Below are 19,707 nucleotides of genomic sequence, written 5' to 3' on the forward strand. Positions count from 1 at the left end.
ACAAGTATGCATCAAAATGCTATCCAGAACTTGGCAATAGTATAGATGAAGCAGCTGATATTTGAGAAGGATAGGCTAAATCTAAAATCATCTAAGTTATTTATACTTTCTCCCTTTACAAAGTGAAATCACCACAATGCAATTTACCTGGACCACATCAGCTCAGCTACCCACAGAAATACTTTCATAAGTTGAGATCCATTATAATACTTTCCACTCCTATTGAGAATCTATATAAAATATCACCTTTTAAAGAACATTAGCACAATTTCCACAAAACGGCAATTGAAGGCATTTTCCATTATGATTCTCAACATTCCTTGTAAATATTCCTCTTAGAATTACAACCCTCCAAACACTTATGCCTATGGATTAAATTGTATGCTTACTTTATCTGACAACAATCGCATGCCCCACCCAGCTTCCTTTTGTGCCCTGGTTTCCAGGAAGCTCAGACTAAATTTAGTCCTCAATTGTAGCCATTCTCACACAGTTCAACATACACATATTTCTTCCTGCCTTCCAAAGAAAATTTTCCCCTTTGTTTGTTGCTTTGTATACTTTTCCTCCAATGATCAAATAGTACATGATCGATATGGAAAATACAGAAAAGTATAAAGCAGCACAAAAAATAATTTTAAATGGTTTCTGATCTGTTTTTTTAAAGTCTGATTCTGCTGCCTGCTTTAGTGATGTACAGTTTATTTCCAGAAGCAGATAAATCCTGGCTATCCCAGCCTGGGAAAAGGCTAGGCTACACATGTTTCTGGGTGGATCAGTAGGAGTGAAAGGAGACAAAGGCCGAGTGTGTGTGGACTCTCAGATGGTGAAACTAGAAAGGATCTTTCAGATCATCTGGTCTGATGTTTTCAATGAGGAACCCCATCCTCCCTGTGCCAGGCTCCTAGCTCGCCATCTTCATGTCCATCTTGTGAAGAGTGTCACTAATCTGACTAGTCTAAGTGCCAGGCTTTTCTATGGGTCACATTTACCAGAGGATGGAATGGACATTTACCAGAAGATGCAGTGGACAAGTGCCAAAAGGCTCAAGCCTTGGGCTGGGGTTGTGACTCAGTGGTGGAATGCTTGCCTTGCACATTGGGTTCGATCCTCGGCACCGTATAAAAATAAACAAATAAAATAAAAATATTGTGTCCATCTATAACTTAAAAAAAAATCCTAAAAAAGGCTCAAGTCTCTATTGCACCCCTTCACTTCTGTTGTTCTACAGAGCTAGCCCAGCTAGGCCAGGCCAATTCCAGGTCTGCCTTGGCAGGTCCTGATGGCTCTCCCAAGTACTTACATCAACTTCATCATGGGAAGGTAAAGGGAGAATAAAAGCTCAATATTTCCCCTCAGGGTAGGTAAGAGGTATATAGAGCTCTGTTTGGTGGATTGACAGGCGCCAGCCCAGCTTTAAAAATAAAGTAGAACTTGGGCTGGGGTTGTGGCTCAGTGGTAGAGCACTTGCCTTGCATGTGTGAGGCCCTGGGTTCAATTCGCAGCACCGCATTAAACAAACAAACAAATAAACAAATAAATAAAGGTGTGTGTCCATCTACAACTAAAAATACAAAAAATTTTTAAAAAATAAAGCAGAACTTTGTTTCTCCTTGGACTTCAGATTCTGTTCCATGTGTCTTCTTCCCAAAAGCCCTCTCCATTATCTAAGAAGGTGGTCTGACTAGAGCAGAATACCTAATTCACCAAGGAAGAGAAATTCTCAGTAGAAGGCTCGAATATGAAAGATGTGATAGAAATCTCCTAATATTAGAATGCTAAGGTTCTAAAAGGACAATTGCTCAAAGAATTTGAGGGCAATATTTTTTTTAAGTGTTGAAAAATATAGGTGAGTAGATAGTTGTATCCAGTAAAGTTAGAAACATGGGCTGATTTTCAAATAAACCACATACTGGGTTAAATTTAAATTATAGATATTAAATGACCCTGTCTAAAATCAAAGTGGAGCTTCCTAGGAAATGCTTCCTTTCCACTGTTTGGTAAAGTTGGTTATAAATCACTGAACCACAGAACTTTGAATCTGCAAAGAATCATAGCTTTTATCCAATCCAACCAATGTTTATGAATAATCTTAAAAAGCAAACTCCTAAAATATGAATCATAAATTATATCCAAACCCCAGTCAGCAGGAAACTGTCTACAAAGTATATGGAAGAGGAACTGGCTGCTTTAAATAGGCATTACAAAAAGGACCTCTGGGTTCAGTTTTTGCTTTGATGACATAAGCCCAAAACTTCTAGTCTTACAAAGCACTCTAAAAATCTCTGACACAAGAATTTTAAAACAGCATTTTCCGAAGCAACCTAACCTCAATTTCCCAAGAAGGTTCCTGACTCTCTCCGTTCTGCTCCCTATTGCCTGAGTATGAAAACAAGCAGTAGACACCGACCCCAACTAACACCTGAGAAGAGAGGAAAGGGCATTTTCCAGCATTCTCATGGCAGCATGTGCCCTGTGAGGGTATTTGGGCACATATTAATACCTATTTCTTTTCAATTGTACCTTGTTCTTGGTCTGCAGGGACCCTAGGAGAAGTAATAGAAGTAGCATGTGTTCCCAAGAGGACTACAGTCTCTGAGTGGGTAGGCTTTGGATGACCTGGTATGACAAGGTGTATAGCACAAAGGACCAGAAGGTGTAGAAAGGCTCATGGAAATGGAATTCTTGAGCTGAGACTCAACTGATGAGTAGGAAGTGGAATGGCAGAGAGGAGTACTCCACAGCTATAGTGACTAATATCATGCCCTGCAAATACCTGCAATGCATTTTTTTCCCCAAAATGAAGCCTAGAAAAAACATATACCCATGTTTTCTTTGACAACTAAAGAAATGTTTTTGCAATCTTGAAGAAATAAAACTAATTCCTAATCAGATGGTATAGTGCTCACCATTTCTTACAAGCACCCTGGCATGTACCTTGTTGTGTAAGAATATACACTAGTAACACTTAAGCCTTTGTTTTTTGTTTGTTTGTTTGTGTGTGTGTGCGTATGTGAGGGGGGGAGTGTGTGTGTGTGTGTGTGTGAGGGGTGGGGGAGTGTGTGTGTGTAGGGGAGAGGGATGGAGGAAGCATGGGTTGGTGGAGAGAAGGCCCATCACATCCACCAGACCAACTATTATTTTTTTCTTGTATAGTTAAAGAAAACATATTTTAAACATACTGAAATAAGCTCTGTAGATTATACTTCTACCCCAAATACTTAGCATTAAAGGAATTTTTTTTAAAGAGAGAGAGAGAGAGAGAGAGAGAATTTTAATATTTATTTTTTAATTATTGGCGGACAAAACATCTTTGTATGTGGTGCTGAGGATCGAACCCAGGCCGCACGTGTGCCAGGCGAGCAAGCTACCGCTTGAGCCACATCCCCAGCCCTAAAGGAATGTTTTTTAAATTTTTCTTGTTTTTGCTTGCTTGTTTGTTTTTGCTTATTTCCCCCTTAGCTCCTGTTTAGGTATTTAGCTAGCTAGTTATACATATTTACTTGTGGCTATTTTGAATGACTGGAGAGGTGAGCTGGGAACTCACCTGAGGAATGGTCTGAGGAAGGAGGGTAAGCAGTTGTCTTGGAGGAATGCAGGACGGAGAGCTCTGATCCTAAGGAATTTCTTTTCCTCGACAGCATAGTGGGTTCTCCTGGCTCCAACGCAAAGGAAGACCAGCTTGAATCTGAAGTGCCAGCCATTTGGGTGTGTACAGATGCTTCTTCTGGCATCCCCGTCCCCTTCTCCAGGGAGACCTGGGGTGTTCCACTCTCTGTTTGAGAAGGGGCTGTTCTTCCTTCTGACCCTGAACTGCTGGATGGAAGCTGAAGCCGTTCCAAGCCTGAAAGCAGAGGGCAACAATTAAAATTCCACCAGCAGACTTTCAAATGTCTTCATAATCTTTTAATGGGCTCAACTCTGAGTTCTACAAAATATATAGATGTGAAGAAATCAAGAACAATTTTTCACTCTATGGAAAATGAATTCCTGAAAGGGAGGCCACAAAACAAGACAGAGAGTTTACATTTTTGGATAAAATTACAAGTAAAGGGACAGATTGAAGCTAAGTAACAGATGATATGGACCTATGAGACCAGTGTCAGATCATCATTATTCATCACCCACATCCCACAAAGTTGGTCCCAGAATTGGCTTGAATTCAACATAAACAAGAGTTCCCAATATTTGGATGACCAACAAAACCAGGCAATTTTATGTGTAGTTTCTAAGCTCTGTAGCCACCATTCATGCATGGGACACAAAATCCCTTCATACGTTTTTCTTTTAAAAACCGAATGTCCACAGTCAGACCTCTTGTCACTAGGTCATGAAACCACAGAGTGACCTTTGCTGGCTTTATCCTCTATTTTCAGAACCTCACTAACTACCAACTTCCTTTTGCTGAGTCTTCACCAAGCCCTTTCTCTTCATCTCTGTGGCCACAAGGTCAACACCTGGATTTGTGTCTACTTGGGTGGTTCCCCCCACTCTAGACTCCCCCCACCCTCGACTCCCCCTACCCTCTCAGGTCCATACCAGACATCTTGTACCTGGCTGCCAGATGAATCTTCATCAAATCTGCTTTACCAGTATCACTCCATTGTGCAAAACTCTTCAGTGACTTCTCACCACACAAAGTATAAACTGTCTGGTTTGCAAAGTCCTCCATGATTGTCCCTTCCCCATTCACACAACTGTCCCACTGGCTGATCATGCTTCCCACAGGGAGGGTGCTGGTCCTACTGCCCCACAAAGAGGCCACCCCTGTCTTTGTCTCTTCTGTACCTTCAATCACATTGAGCATTCCACTCCTTAGTCAACCTTCTCACCTCACTCAGCTACATAGGCTCAAATTCTAGCTTTGAACCCCGTCAATTGTTTGACCTCCAAACATTGGGCTAATAACTTCTCAGAGTTTGTTTCTAAATTCCTAAAATAGGAATAACCTGCTTTCATAAGGACTTAAAATAGTTATGTTGGTATCTAGTAGTACCTAAACATTGCTATTTTGACTTCTCTTCCTCAATTAAGTCTGATGCGTGAAGCCCTAGCCCCCTTTGAAAGCCTTTCCTAAAAATAGCAAACCTCCAAGCTATGCTGACTGGACCAAGAACAGATATTTGAACCACATGAACACAAACAAAACCACACCAACACAACAAACATAAACAAGTACAGTCTTCCCTGGCCACACATCCCACTAGATCTGTGCCCCTGAGATTGGTATTGTGTGGCAGAATCTATGTAGGAGGGACATGGTTTGAATTCAGGCTGACTGGAATGTAGATACCACAGAATGGGCCAGATTACTTAGCAAATCTGCACCCTCCTCTGGTCTATATTACAAGCAAGCCACAGGCCAGGGGCTTAAGTCACAGGTCTGATCCACTCCAGCCCAGGACCCCTGGATGGGCACAGTTGCTCAAGATGAAGAAGAAGGCAGTAGCAGAGATTGTTATTTTCCAGCACTGGACATACATAAATGAAATGAGCATCCTCAGTACAAACTCACTTAAGGTGCTGCCCTGGGATGTAAGAGTTGTTGCAATTTCAGGTGAAATTTGAGTGAAGTTTGTTCTACTTGAAGACTCGTTTCTTCCTTCAGCAGTTGCCATTTCAACTAGGAAAGTACGATTTTCTGGAGCCTCTGAAAATGCATGGCTCATTCCGGAGGTCTGAACCATCATGCCCTCTTTGGAGTCCACTGTTGAAAAGTCCGCTTGATTCTGATAAAAGACGGTATTTTCTATGTGGGGTTCAGTCTTACTTTCTGGCCAGTGGTTGCTTTCAGCAGCTGCAACAATAAGAAAATGCATCAGTGAGAACTTGCTTGTTTCTGAAAAGAAAAGTGAACCTTCAGAAAAGAGAGCATGTATAGACCATTTGAGGTTATTGCTGACGACATGGCTCCTTGAAAATCTCATTTTTATTTTCCACATTTAGGAATATTTCTCTTTCTGCTTAAGATGGAGGACAGCTGGGGACTGTTGAAAAATCTCTGCAAGGATGAATGAAGTCACTTCCATATCTATGAGTGAGGCAGCAATGTCAAACCATCTGACAAGCAAAGGCTGCAGGCAGGCAGAACTAGTTTGTATCTAAATATCATGTGGTGCATGCACAAATACACAAAAAATAAGAAAGTTACCTTTTAGTTTAGTGCTGCCCAAAGATAAAGAGAACAACAAACACAATCCACATAAGTAACTTTAATATAGCCACACTTTTAAAATAATGAAAGTGAAATTAATCTTAATATTTGTATTTCATTCAACATATCCAAAATACTATCATTTCAACATGTAATTGATATAAGAACTATCAAGATATTATATATTTTTAAGCATTAAAACTAAAATTCATTGAGTTTTTTACTAGACACATTGAGCTCTTGATAACCACATGGCTGACTATTAGCTACCCTATTAAACAGTGCAGTTCCAGATCAACATTACCAGAAGCAGTGGCTCACTTATTTGGGATCGGGTGAATGGTGATTACAAAATCTTCCAGAAGAGATTCTGACAAGTTTCCTAAGGGAATTCTTTCCTTCCCAAATCCCTTATGAATTACTGGTTTTATGCCTCCTATTCTGTTTTCTGGAGGTGATAATTAGCAGAGGCTTCCTGGAGGGGGAGGGAAGTTGCTCAGGCAGCTGGGCTCCTTTGGGGCCCAGCCCCAGACAGGCAAGGCCCATACTTGGCTAAAAATGGGATTTAGAGTGGTATTTCCAGGGACAGCCACCAAGTCCATAAATTGAACTTGGGCAGTGGACAGCAGTGACCCATATATCCTCCCTTTGAGGAGTTCCTATCTGAACTACAAAGGCAAGCTGGCTTCTCCAGAGGAGGTGAAATGGTTTAAGGAAGCTTTCTCTATCCTCTTGGTTAATTGGGAGCAGTGGAAAAATTATCCTCAAAGGAAGCCAGGAAAAAGTGATTGTGGGGAGGCAGAAGGGACTCAGATTCATGCCCAAAGCTGGCAAGCCACAAGCAAAGGAAAGGAAATGAACTTAGCTTTAGTATAGACTTAAAACAAATGTGAGACACCGCCACTGGGGGGTGTGGCTGGCCTTAGAGGAAGCAGCTCTGTCCCCTTCAGAGAACAAAAGTAAAAGTCCTAGACCCCGGTTAGCTCAAGGAATTCCACTTCAGTTTCCAAGAAGAAAAGAATAGCCACACACAGACAGGACATGGCTCACAATAAACCATGCTCTCTCTGCAGGAGGAGACTAAGGATGTAAGAAAGAGGCTGGGGGTGTAGCTCAGTGGTAGAACACTTGCCTATCACGTAAGAAGCACTGGATTTGATTCCCACCATTACATGTACATTTTTTTTTAATGTAAGAAAGAAAAAAATACACTATAAACAAAACTAAAAGGCAGACCATATTCCTGCAGTATCCTCAATAATCCTGCCACTATCAACAACTAAGATGCTAAATAAAATAGTTTTTATAAATATGTCTAAATGTATTGCTGAGTTGGTAAGTTAAGAATCAAATCTTCTGAGATCCCAAATGAACCCAAATTAGGAAACCAGAGAGAAGAATGAAGACTGAAATTGGTACCTGTTCAACATTTGTGACCCTGAACTTTTGTTCTGAGGGCTTCAGGGATGCAGGAGGTGAGAGACTCACTCTCTAGGAGGGAATCTAAAAGAAAACCACTGTGAGAGAGAGCTGGGACTCCAAACAACTATCCCTGGGGTGTAGGGCAAATAGAAGAAACAAACCTGCCATGAAGTAGGGACAAAAAGGAAACCTAGCCCTTTATCCTGGTTGTAGGTGAAAGAAAAACTTCATCTCTTCAAGAATTTGTAACCATAAAGCTAGCCCTCATGTGGGTGTGCAGCACAAATTTATATTACCTGTGTAGTCTGAACCTAGAGTTGAGGATGTACTTAAAAGTGGTCTTAAACCTTGTGAATATACTGAAAACCACTGAACTATACTCTAAAAAATAAGAATTTATAGTATGTAAATTATATCTCAAATGTGCCTACCTGGCTACATTCATACTATAAATAATGGAGAGGTAGGGAGTGATCCTGATAGTGCCTCCAAGTACCTGGCAGAAACAAATGTTAATATTCTCTAGAAAGCATATCTTCTAACCAATTTCTACCAATAAAATCTTTTTTAAAAAAATATTTTTTAGTTATAGATGGACATAATACCTTCATTTTATTTATTTACTTTTATGTGGAGCTGAGAATCGAACCCAGGGCCTCACATGTGCCAGGCATGCACTCTGCTGCTGAGCTACAGCCCCAGCCCACTACTAATAAAATCCAGTGAATAAGAGATTGCATCAAAAATCATAAAATATACAAGAAAATAAGGCATCCATGAGCAGAAGTCAGCAAAGTAGGCAAGCAAAGACTTCTAATTCAGAACAAAGAAAAAGATGCCATAAATAATGCCAAGGATATTTGAAATAAGCCTTAGCCCACTACTAATAAAATCCAGTGAATAAGAGATTGCATCAAAAATCATAAAATATACAAGGAAATAAGGCATCCATGAGCAGAAGTCAGCAAAGTAGGCAAGCAAAAACTTCTAATTCAGAACAAAGAAAAAGATGCCATAAATAATGCCAAGGATATTTGAAATAAGCCTTAATTAAAATTCTAGAAATGAATAATATAGTTGAAATTAAACTCAACAATAGATTAGATATAGCTGAAGAAAGAATTAGAAGGTAGATAATGCCAAGAATGAGATAAAAAGAAAATATGAACAAAAGGTTAACAGACAAGGAAGGAAGAGTGAGAAAGTCCAACATGGGTCTACCTTGAGGTCTAGGAGAAGAGAAGGAAAGCCGAAGTGGAAATATTCAAAAAGACAGTAGCTGAAAGCATAAATCCTGAAATTAAGGAAGTCCAACAAAATCTTAAGAGAATAAATAAATGCAGACGTGCACACACACACACACACACACACATACACACACACACACACACACATATACACACACACAACACAGCCAGCAACCAAAAGAAAAATATGGAAGATTATCTATAGAAGATAGCAATTAGGCTTACAGATGATTTTTCAACTGCAATAATGGAAAACCAAAAGATAGTAGATAAATATTTTCAATGTGCTAAGAAAGAGAAGAAACTAGAATTATATACTCAGAGAAACTACCTTTCCAAAAATATCTTAAAATTATCAAGTAAGAAAATGTCCAGTCAAAACTGAGTTTATCAACTACACTCACTAAAGGAAATTATAGAGGACTGATTTCAAATAGAAGAAAAACAATTGTAGATGACAGATATCAGATACAAGAAGACATAATGAACAAAGAAAACATGGAATTCATGAAAAATTATAATTTCTCATTAGTGGAATTAATAAAACAAAATGAAACAAATCCTGGATAACAAGAGTCTGTAGGAGGTCTGTGCTGTAGAAGGATAATTTTGAGCTGTGTGAAAATGCATTTAAATTACTCAAACTGATCCTAAAGGATAGAAGCTCTTCTAAACTGATAGAGCCTGGAATGACATGAAACATCCATTGAAAGAAATCAATTAATATTGCCCAAAACAATACAAAAAAAATCAATAAATAAGCATGTTACTTAGTGATATGGAGAAAACTACTAAAAGAAGCAATTAAAAAGGCTGAAATTGGTTGATTATGGAGAGCAGAAAATTATGATGGTGGAGTGATCAGGGCTTTTATAATAGCCTTATAAAATCTGTTTGATCTTTAAACTATATGTAAGTTTGATAAAAATAAAAACTAAAATATTTTAAAGTTGAACAGCATAAATGTCTGTAGTGCCAGCTGAAAGGTTAACTTTGAAATCCCTAAAGTGTACATCTCATAGACAAAGAACATGAAGGTACAATTCACAAAGAGAAATAAAGAAAGACATGAAAGTAGTGTTTAAAAGCAAGGAAGTACAACCCCAAATGAGAAAAGATCCTTTTGAAGTTTTATTTATTTCTGCCTATCAAATTGATAAAAAGTTAAAAATAGTATCTAACGTCATTGCAGGTTCAGAAAATGAACAGTTTCATACAATGTTAATAATAATGAAATTGACAGTCTTTCTGATGATAAATTTTGCAATCTATTTCAAAAATCTTAAAAATAGGCATATATTTTGATCCAGGTTTCCATTTCTGGAAATAAATTCTAAGGAAATAGTTAAGGAAGTTCAAAAAGTGTTAGGTACAAGAAAGTTTATCACAGTCTTTTTTATAATAATGAAAATTGAAAGCAACCTAAATTTCTGCAATAGTGAGTCAGTTAACTTAAGTATGAGACAAAAAATTATAAAGGACTGACCAAAATGCCATTGATACAATTTTAGTTATGTATTATGTTTACCCCAAATTGTTAAGTGTCAGCATAAATTACAAAACAGTACATACCATTTGATCTCATTTTATTAAATATATATCTAATTTAAATTGTGTTTCCTGAGCTGGGCATGGTGGCTCACACTTATAATCCCAGCAACTTGGAAGGCTGAAGCAGGAGAGTTGCAGGTTTGTAGCCAGTCTGGGCAACATAGTGAGACCTTGTCTCAATTTAAATTTTTAAAAAGAGGGAAGTGCTAGGGATTTGGCTCACTGATAGAGGTCCTGCATGAAGCCTTGTGTTCAATTCCCAGCACCACCACCACCAAAGGGGGTAAAAAATGGCTGTATCTTGGTAAAATGACTCCAAGTCTGGAGACCTAGAGAAGTCACTTTGAAATGGGCTTTCACTGGTTTCCAGACTTCCCTCTAAGTATGATGAAGTTTATATACCTTAAAATTGGCTCGTGAAACATGAAAATAATGTTGTATGTAGATTGGGACTCCAGTGACATTCTGAAGTATAAACAAGTGAGTGGTTTTTAACTGTACAGCAGAAAGACTGATGAGTTTACTTGTGCCTGGGCCTCTTGGCCCTTTGATGCCTGACTACTGCCAGTACCAGCTGTGGCCATTACTGGTGGCCTTATCAAAGAGAGCTGGCCAATGACCATCTCCCTATCTCTAAGCAGTTAGAGACAAGATACACCCTTTGTCAGTGGCACCACTGCTGGGGTCCACTAACCTCAGAGACCTGCTAGCTCATGATTCTACCTCTACCCTTTTCTTACCACAGCTGCCTGGATTGGTGAAAAACTGTTAAGTTTGGTGGGATCTATGCCTTTCTTTCCTCAGGAACAAAAGAGGCAAAATTTAAACGTTGCTTGTTTTTACCCATACCTTGTGAATCAGTGTTTTCCATGTGAAGGAAATCAACCTGCTTTCAGCTTTGGGTTCTGGATACAGAAATTCGGTTGAAGAGTCAGTGGATAATGCACAGACTGTGATGAAAGTCAGACCACCTGGGTTAGATTTCTAGCTCCACCACTTACATGTCCTATGACCTTAGGTGAGAAACAGAATTGTTTGTGCCTTGGCCTCTTATTTGAAAGAGGTGGATAATAACATTACCTATTTCACTAGCCTGTTATGAAGATAATAGAGTATATTTGTGTAAGAGCTTACAACAATCCCTGATACAGTGAGCACTACATACGTTATAGCTACTGAATCGATTTTGGGTTATCAGCCTTCAACACATAGTTGCAGGATGACTGTGGCTGGAACTGCTAATCAGTCATGGCTCTGTATCCCCATCTTTCTCCAGGCAGCTGGTCGGAGATGATACCAGAGCTGAAACCCCCTGTACTGCCCACAGTCCCTCTTGAAAGTTGGGAGTCTACTTTGATTAAAGGACTGAGGCTGGCCGAGTGGCTGCTTGAATAGCTTGTGCCTGTTGGAGTTCTGCTCACATCTTAAGAAAAACTGGGTGAATTTGGGAGCACAGGGTAAGGCCAAAACTACCTCCAACATAATAAGCTCCTGGTGTCACCAGCTGTGGGTTCCGAGAGAATAGTAAACCATAGCCCCCTGGATGCTCCTCTATTTCTTTTATTGCCTATAAATTCTACCTTAGAAAAGGGATTAACACATCGTGCAGGCTGGGGCAGGCAGCACCCCAGCCCACCCCCATTGCCACTTGAGTTCCTGCTCGTTTGAGCATCCAAGCACTTTTACACTGTTCCATGTATCTCAGGAGGAATGATGGGTAAATGCTAAAATATTTAGTAAAGTCTAAGGACTCATCCTTTCCAAGCCCTGAGTCATTTTGGTTCTACTGTGGATGAGTTTTGCTGTGGCATGGCTCCTATTCAGCATCTGTGTAAACCCTGAGTAGGACAGTAATTTGGAGTAAACTGGAGAGGACTCTACAGGGACCTATCCTAGGCATGGAAAGGGATCAGGGAGACTGCTCTTGCCCTGGGTGGAAAAGAGAGACGGCCCTAGAGACACAAGAAAGGAGGGATGCCTCAAGCTGCAGAGTCTGGGCCAGCTACAGGGTAACAGGAAGAGGCTGTGTCCTATCAGACACTATTAGAGAATCCTTTGATGCAGGTAGCATCCTGGAGACTCAAAGGAGGATGGCACTGCTCACCTCACCCAGGCCAGCTCCCCAGGTGGTCAGAGCTGATAATTCAAACCCCAGTCACAGAACACCGCAATTGAGCCACAGCAACCAACTGCACACTGGAGCTGGGATGCTGGAACTACCATCCTTCCTTCTGCACCGAGGCTATAACTTTCCCTTGTACCATGAATGGAGGTTAAATTAACAAGTTTCGTTGCTTTGCCTGGCTTTTTTCCCCTCAAGTTGACAACTTCCACTTCTGTAGTGTCTTAATGTTCCCAAACATCTGTTTGTGAACCAGCATCATCAGGGATGCTAGCATAGCTGGGAATAGGATTTCCTAATTAGCAGCTGCTACAGTCAACTCCACCGCCACCCCCCAGTGATTGGGGGATTTTCAGCTTGCATTGTTTCTGAGCAGTGCAGGGGGAGTGTACAGGGAGTGTGCCCTGTCATCTGAAGAGGCAATTTCCTCCCAGAGGGCCTACCCTGCCCCCACCCCTCACCATCAAGCGCTGCAGAGGGCCAGATGTCAAGTGCTGCCAGCTACACGCTTGTGTTTCTGAGGCACAGAGTTGAAGAACAAGCCCTCTATTTTCATGTCCCTCCATTTGAATTCAGATTTCACTAACATCTATTCAGTGCTTACCAAATGTTTCCATATGCATTATCTCATTTAATGCTTATGACAGCCCTGTCAAGTGGATATTATTATCCTTATACAGCACATGGGGAAACTGAGGGCCAGAAAGATCAAGTGACTGTTCCAGGTCACATTCCAGGTCACACACTCACGAGCAGCAGAGACACGATCTGAACTTCAGTCTTGCCCCGACCCACTCCAGCTTATTCATGAGGCTTCAAGGCACCGGCCAGTAGAGCCAAAGCAAAGAAAGTCCCACTGGCCTGCAAACTTCAGCCTTCAACACAACTACACTGACCTTCTCCCTCAGAGGACTGAAATGGTGCCTATCACATGGGCTTTGGAATCAGGCAGGCTTGGTTTGGCAACAACTGCACATTATTAGCTGGAAGACTGAGCAAGAGGATTTCTAAATGAGCTTTTCAGAGGTGATTTTTATACATACTGAAAAGAATGATAATAAAGGGAGAGCAGAGCCAGAAAGGAGAACAAGTTTGATGGAAACAAGAAAAGTCTTTGTCAACCAAACTGTGAAGGTTGGGGTGATGTTACAACTTCAAAGTGAAAACGTCCAGTAGACAGTTAAAGAGCAAGAGATGGCATATGACAGGAAAGTCGAGGATCAAGGGCTGACTGAAGGGAAAATTTGAATCTGGAGGAAGAGGCAGAGCCAGTGACAGGGATACAAATAACAAGGAGAGAACAGGATGAAGTTAAAAGTAGAGGCCAGGGCTGGGGTTGTGGGTCAGTGGTAGAGTGCTCGCCTAGCACACGTGAGGCACTAGGGTCGATCCTCAGCCCCCCATAAAAATGAAATAAAGATATTGTGTCCGCCTATAACTAAAAAATAAATAAATATATATTAAAAAAGGAGAGGCCAGCAAAGAGGAAGCCAATGAATGCTGAAGGGCAGCAGTGGACTCCATGGACAACACTCCTACAGAAAGTTCCTAGGCCTTTCCAGTGTGTCACTAGGTCAATGAAAGGTGAAGGTCACAGTGCTTGGGTGAAGGTTCATGAGGAGAGGTTCTGGGACAGTACAGTACTCATCCCTAGTCATGGAATTCCCCATTCCTGCCTCCCCTTGGAGATGTCCTGGGATCCTGAACTTGGAAAACCCCTCTTAGAACTGTGGGGTTGGTGCCCTGTTCCTACACTGTTGTGTATTCCAGCAACAGACGGTCAAACCTATGAAAATGAGTTTCTCTGTAATTTTTTAAGATTTTTCTGAAATTTAGTTGCCCACCCAGGGAGGGGGAAAAGTCTTTAAAAGGTGGAGAGAGAATTTTAGCCCCCTCTATTTGGTTCCTTTGAATATGACATGTGGTGCAGACTGAAGAGAAATGGAACGTTGGTCACAGAGACTTCCCAGAGAGTGAAATTATGCTTCTATTCTCAGAGATCCAATTAATAATCCCACACATTTTCCAATCTGCAAAGCACTTTTTACAGGATAATTTAGGAGGCCTTAATATCCCTTTAGATCCTGACAGTCTAAGTGGCAGTCTTAAGGGTAATTCTTGTCCTCTTTTATGGAAGAAAAGACTGAGGCTTTAGCATTTAAGTCACCTACTCAGGTTAACCCAGAAAATAGGTGACAGAGCAGACTGGAGCCAAGCTCTTTAATTCCAGTATCCTCAATTAACCACACTCAGATGAAAACCAGTGAGGGCCAAGTAGAGAGAAGCACAGCCAGTTCTTACTAAACTAATTCACAGCATGAGTCAAGCTTCACTAGCTAGCACCCATGCTGCTTTGCACCATTCATTCTGGTCAAAGTTGACTGGGCTGTCTTTAATGCCTCTATGCCCCTCAAAGATGACCACCACCTCAGGACCATAGCATCCAACTATTCTGACCCTCAGATGACAGGACTAAGGCAAAGAAGAAGAGTAATAGTTTCAAATCTGCAACACCGTGAGTGACATTTATGAATTTAAAAAATATTTGCTTTCACACCCATTAGAATGGCTACTAACAAAAAGGAAAATAGGAAGGGTTGGTGGGGATGTGGAGAAATTAAAATCCTTATACATTGCTGGTGGAAATGTAAAATGGTACAGTACCCATGGAAAACAGTACAACAATCCCTCAGAAACTTAGTAACCATTTGATCCAGCAATTTCACTTCTGAGCATATATCCAAAATAACTGAAAGCAGAGACCCAAATAGATACTTGTACACTCATGTTATCAACAATATTATTCTTAATAGCCAAAAGAAGAAAGCAACCCAAGTTCCATCAGTAGACGAATGGATCAACAAAATGTGGTATACATATACAATGGTATATGAAATGAAAATAAATGAAATTCTAATACAGCAACATGAGGAAACCCTGAAAACCTAAGTTAAATAAGCTAGACACAAAATGACAAATATTGTATGATTCCACTTATATAAAGTTCCTATAATAGGAAGTTCATAGGGAGATAAAGTAGAACAGAGATTACCAGGGGTGAGAGCAGGGAGGTATGGGGATTTACTATTTAAATAGTTTCTAGGGGCTAGGGTTGTGGCTCAGTGGTAGAGCGCTCACCTAGTGCTTTGCAAGGCCCTGGGTTCGATCCTCAGCACCACATAAAAATAAATGAATAAAATAAAGGTATTGTGTCCAACTACAACAAAAGAATAAATATTTAAAAAAAACAGTTTCTATTGGGATAATGAAGAATTTCTGGGAATGAATGATTGGTGATTTTTTTTTTTTTTAATACAGTGCTAAGGATCGAACCCAGTGCCTCAAACATGCAAGGCAGGCACTCTACCACTGAGCTTCAGCCCCAGCCCTGGTGATGATTTTAACAATACTGTTACTGTACTCAGAGCCATGGAATTTTATACACTTAGAAATAGTTAAAATGGTAAATTTTCCATTTGTATATTTTGCCACAATAAAAATATAATGAGCACCAATCACAGGCAAGGCACTGTGAGGGTTTCAAGGACAAATAAGATATGAACCTGCCTCAAAGAGCTTTTGCTTTCAAGGGAGATAAACCATAAATACTTAGAATGCCTCTGGGGTACGAGAAGTGGCCCAGAGAGGCAGAGTTTGCAAGGTATAAGAAACCCATCCTCCTTTCTGGGCTGCCTGGCCTCTGGTCCAGACAGTGGGGGTCCTTCCCCAATAGGGTCCTCACAGCCTTCCCCCAGGATCTCTCCAAATGAGGGAATTTCAGGCTGGATAGCCAGGGGTAAGATATTCTGAGGCAGTCAGGAATCTCAGGGGTTTCTGGGGAAGGTGACTGTAATCTCTCCAGAAAGGTGGCAGCCTACTCTAAACTGTGTTTTGAAATGGTGCTGCGGATGTAATGATTTGGGGTGGAAGACTTTTAGGAGCCAAATGAGTTTGTGAGAACAAAAGACTGAGCCCTCAATCTGGACTGTCCAAGGCTCTTGGGGAGTTTCGTTTCCTTCCTTGTTCTTACCCTAAAAGGAGTAGCCCTAAGAAAAATCATACACATTGCAAAGTGTTCGGACTTGAGGTCCAATGATCAAATTTTTAAATAGCTTCCCCTGCAACAGTCTCTAGAGATGAGTAGTGCAAGGTTTACAAGGCACCCCACCCTCCCCTCCTGTGAGGAAGTCACTTTTGTTCAGCAGAGCATCCTCTCCTCCTGGGGAGAAACAGATCTGCAGGACTGAGCTGAATGAGACCCAGGACAGGCTAGCCTGGAGCCCTGAGCCTGGGCTCAACCTTCCAGAAACAGAACCAGCCTGATGTGGCTTTAGGAGGGGGGCATTCGGGAGGGCTGCACTAGGAAGGGCTGCAGCCTACACGGGCAGGAGGGAGAGATGAAGGTCTCTCATGTGACCTCAAGATTTTTGCTTTAAAAATAATTCCATAGGGTTTTTTGTTTGTTTTAAAGGCCTTGAGAAACGACACAGGGTTGAAGGCCAGGAGATTTCCATTCAGTTAAACAAGAGAACACAAAATCTTTTGGCAATGGGGTGGTCACCTTATTTCTAGGGGCATCTATCTTACTGCTTCCTTTCTTCCCCTCTGGTCCTTTGAAAAATAAACACCTAACAGAGTGGCTGGAGGAGGTTCCTCAACAAAAGGGCTGCTTGAGAAAGAGGCTGAAGCCACAGCCCCTGCCCCGCCTGGCTAGGCAGGCCCCAGGGTGCAGGCCTCCCAGCCTGCGTCTCACTGTAAAGCTCAATCACACCCAGAGAGGAAGCCAGTGGCGGGGCTCCACCAAAGGAGACCTGCCAGGTTAGCGAAACAATAAAAAGGCAAGGAAAAACATCCTGGTTCCGAGGAGGAAGAGGAGGAGAGAAGTGCGCTGAGGAGGGGCAGGAAGAATCGGCCTGTGTGTGCAATGGAACCGCCTGAGCCCTGTCCCAGGCTTTAAACATTTACATAGCGCTGGCGGCTGGCTGACTTGTATACATTCTGCAGTTAATTTATTCTTCAGACCTCTGTGAAGTGGCTCAGGACTCAAAGGAAATCACAGAAAAGTAATTGTCTGGAACATTTTACGACTTTGAAAAATGGACACAGCGGAAAGATGTCTCAACACAAAGGACTCAGAGGCCTGGACTGCAGAAGGGAGGGAAGCTTGGGCACTGGCTCTCCCTGGGGTGGGGTCCACCATGGGGACTTCCAGGGATCCAGCGGCAGGGAGTGAATGAGTACAATCTAGTTAAAGAGAGAAATGAAAAGTTTGCTAATATGCTTTCAAAATTAAGATCAGGAAACCTAATACTCCTATTCAAATATAACCAACATGTGGACAAATCAGTTGTATACCATAGCCAGTTAAGAAAAAGGGAAAATAAAGGGAGAAGAATGGAAGCGAGCTGAAAAGAGAAACAAAGCAGAAAGCAGAAAAAAAAAGATATGCCAAAGCAGGATAACAACAGTAATATAATAAATAATAGTAATAGTATTTTAGATATAGATATATAAAAAATAATCTATATAGCATTTACTCCATGCCAGGCCCTGAGCATTTCAGGGGGATGTCTCAGTTCAACCTCATGACAACCCTATGAGGTCATCTCATTATCCCTGCTTTTCTGATAAAGAAACAGGTGAGGTTAAGTAATTTGCCCAAGGTCAAACAGGTCATATTAAAACTGGACCCACTCCAAAAAAAATCCAATTTTAAGAAAATATAGAAATAGAAAAAAAAAAAGAGTTAAAGAAAAAAGCCAAGGCAGAGAGCATCAGAGAAATCACCTGTGCTAAAAGTGAAAGCCAGAAAGGACAAGTGCCATTTCTCCAGGTGGGCTACAAAGGCACCTTGTTAAGGATACTGGAATCCAAACGGGGATTTCCTGGCACAGATGGAGGTGTTGCATCTTGAGACCCTGCGTAGCCCACTATCTAATGGGGTTCAGTGTTCTGGAGGGTTTTGGAGAAATGGGAGTTAGGACAGGAGAAAGGAAGGAAGGGAACAGTCAACAGCGACTTCTGTACATGTAAGAAAAGGCAAGAGACAAAGAGGATTGAGATTCGAGCAGTGGATTGGAAATGAACGGGCCCACGAACAAGCAAAGGGAAGGCAGGTTTGCGGGAGTAAAGGGAGTGAGTTTGCATCCATAACTGTAATCTGACAGTTTAAAGCGACACACCATAAACACGTGTGCCTGGCAGGTGGCTGAGGCGCACAGATGGATTGCTGAAGGGAAGATAGAAATTCTGGAAATCACCCACTCAGAAAAAACAGGTGAAGCTGCCCTGCATCTTCCTTCCACACCTTTGTCCTGCCATCCTTCCAGCCTAGAATGTCCTGCTCCCTGCCCCTTGGCCTTCTGATAAAATCTGATTGATTGCTCTTGACCTGCTCAGGCACCAGCACCTTCAAGAAGCCTTCCCTGGAGAAAACACTTTTCCTCTGGAGTCATTTCATCTTGTTTCACAATTCTGGCTTATGTGATCACATTCGTAAGTGTCTTGTAAAAGAGACCATGGCTCATTAGAATGCCCCCCAAAATGTCCACTGAACCAAGGTGAAGTAGAAGGCCAAGGGTAGAACTGTGGACAATATCTCACTCGGAGGGAGAGAAGAGATGGAAAGGAGTCAGTCCTGGCAAAGAGAAGGAGGTGAGACAGGTGAGAGGGCAAAGGGAAAGAGGACGGAAAAGTCCTCTGAGATTTTCTAGAAATGTCCTCCTTTTCTCCACGTCGTCTCCAGCTTTCTACTCATCCTTCATGTCCACCTTCTCTCTGAAGCCCCTCTTCACTTGGAGTAATCATAAGGCCTGATGGGTTCCCAGGGAGCATTAATGATTAACACAGCACGGACATGTTTACAAAGCATGTCCACGTGGATTAACTCATTTCGTCCTTACAACACTGTGAAGCCAACAGGACTGGTTCTATTACCTCAATTTTCCAGATACAGAAGCAGATATGGAGATGAAAGGACTTGCCCAAGGTCATAGTCTGTTCGCTGTATTCTGACTAAAATCCTTTGCGATGCCTATAAGGGCTCCTCCTCAAAAGAAGCAGGACAGACATTATTATCCCATTTTTAACATAAGGAAATTAAGGCCTAGCGACATTAGATAGCTTCCCATGCTACATAGCTTCAAAGCGGAAGGGGTTAAGACCAAAGACCTCTGACCCACATCAGGGCTCTTAAGATTCCATTGGCATCT

The 19,707-nt window shown here is 41.5% G+C and overlaps 1 protein-coding gene across 1 annotated transcript in view; it reads right to left on the reverse strand.

The window, feature by feature from the left end:
- The window catches only part of Heg1 (heart development protein with EGF like domains 1), a 74,895-nt gene that overhangs the window by 47,072 nt on the left and 8,116 nt on the right, over nucleotides 1-19,707 (reverse strand). Inside the window, exons 2-3 of the mRNA XM_026393920.2 lie at nucleotides 5,516-5,797; nucleotides 3,548-3,844 (exon numbers count right to left, since the gene is read on the reverse strand). Coding sequence (XP_026249705.2) covers nucleotides 3,548-3,844; nucleotides 5,516-5,797 — 579 coding nt within the window. The remainder of the gene's footprint in view (nucleotides 1-3,547; nucleotides 3,845-5,515; nucleotides 5,798-19,707) is intronic.

The sequence above is a fragment of the Urocitellus parryii genome, chromosome 2 (assembly GCF_045843805.1).
Source record: "Urocitellus parryii isolate mUroPar1 chromosome 2, mUroPar1.hap1, whole genome shotgun sequence".
Taxonomy (NCBI): domain Eukaryota; kingdom Metazoa; phylum Chordata; class Mammalia; order Rodentia; family Sciuridae; genus Urocitellus; species Urocitellus parryii.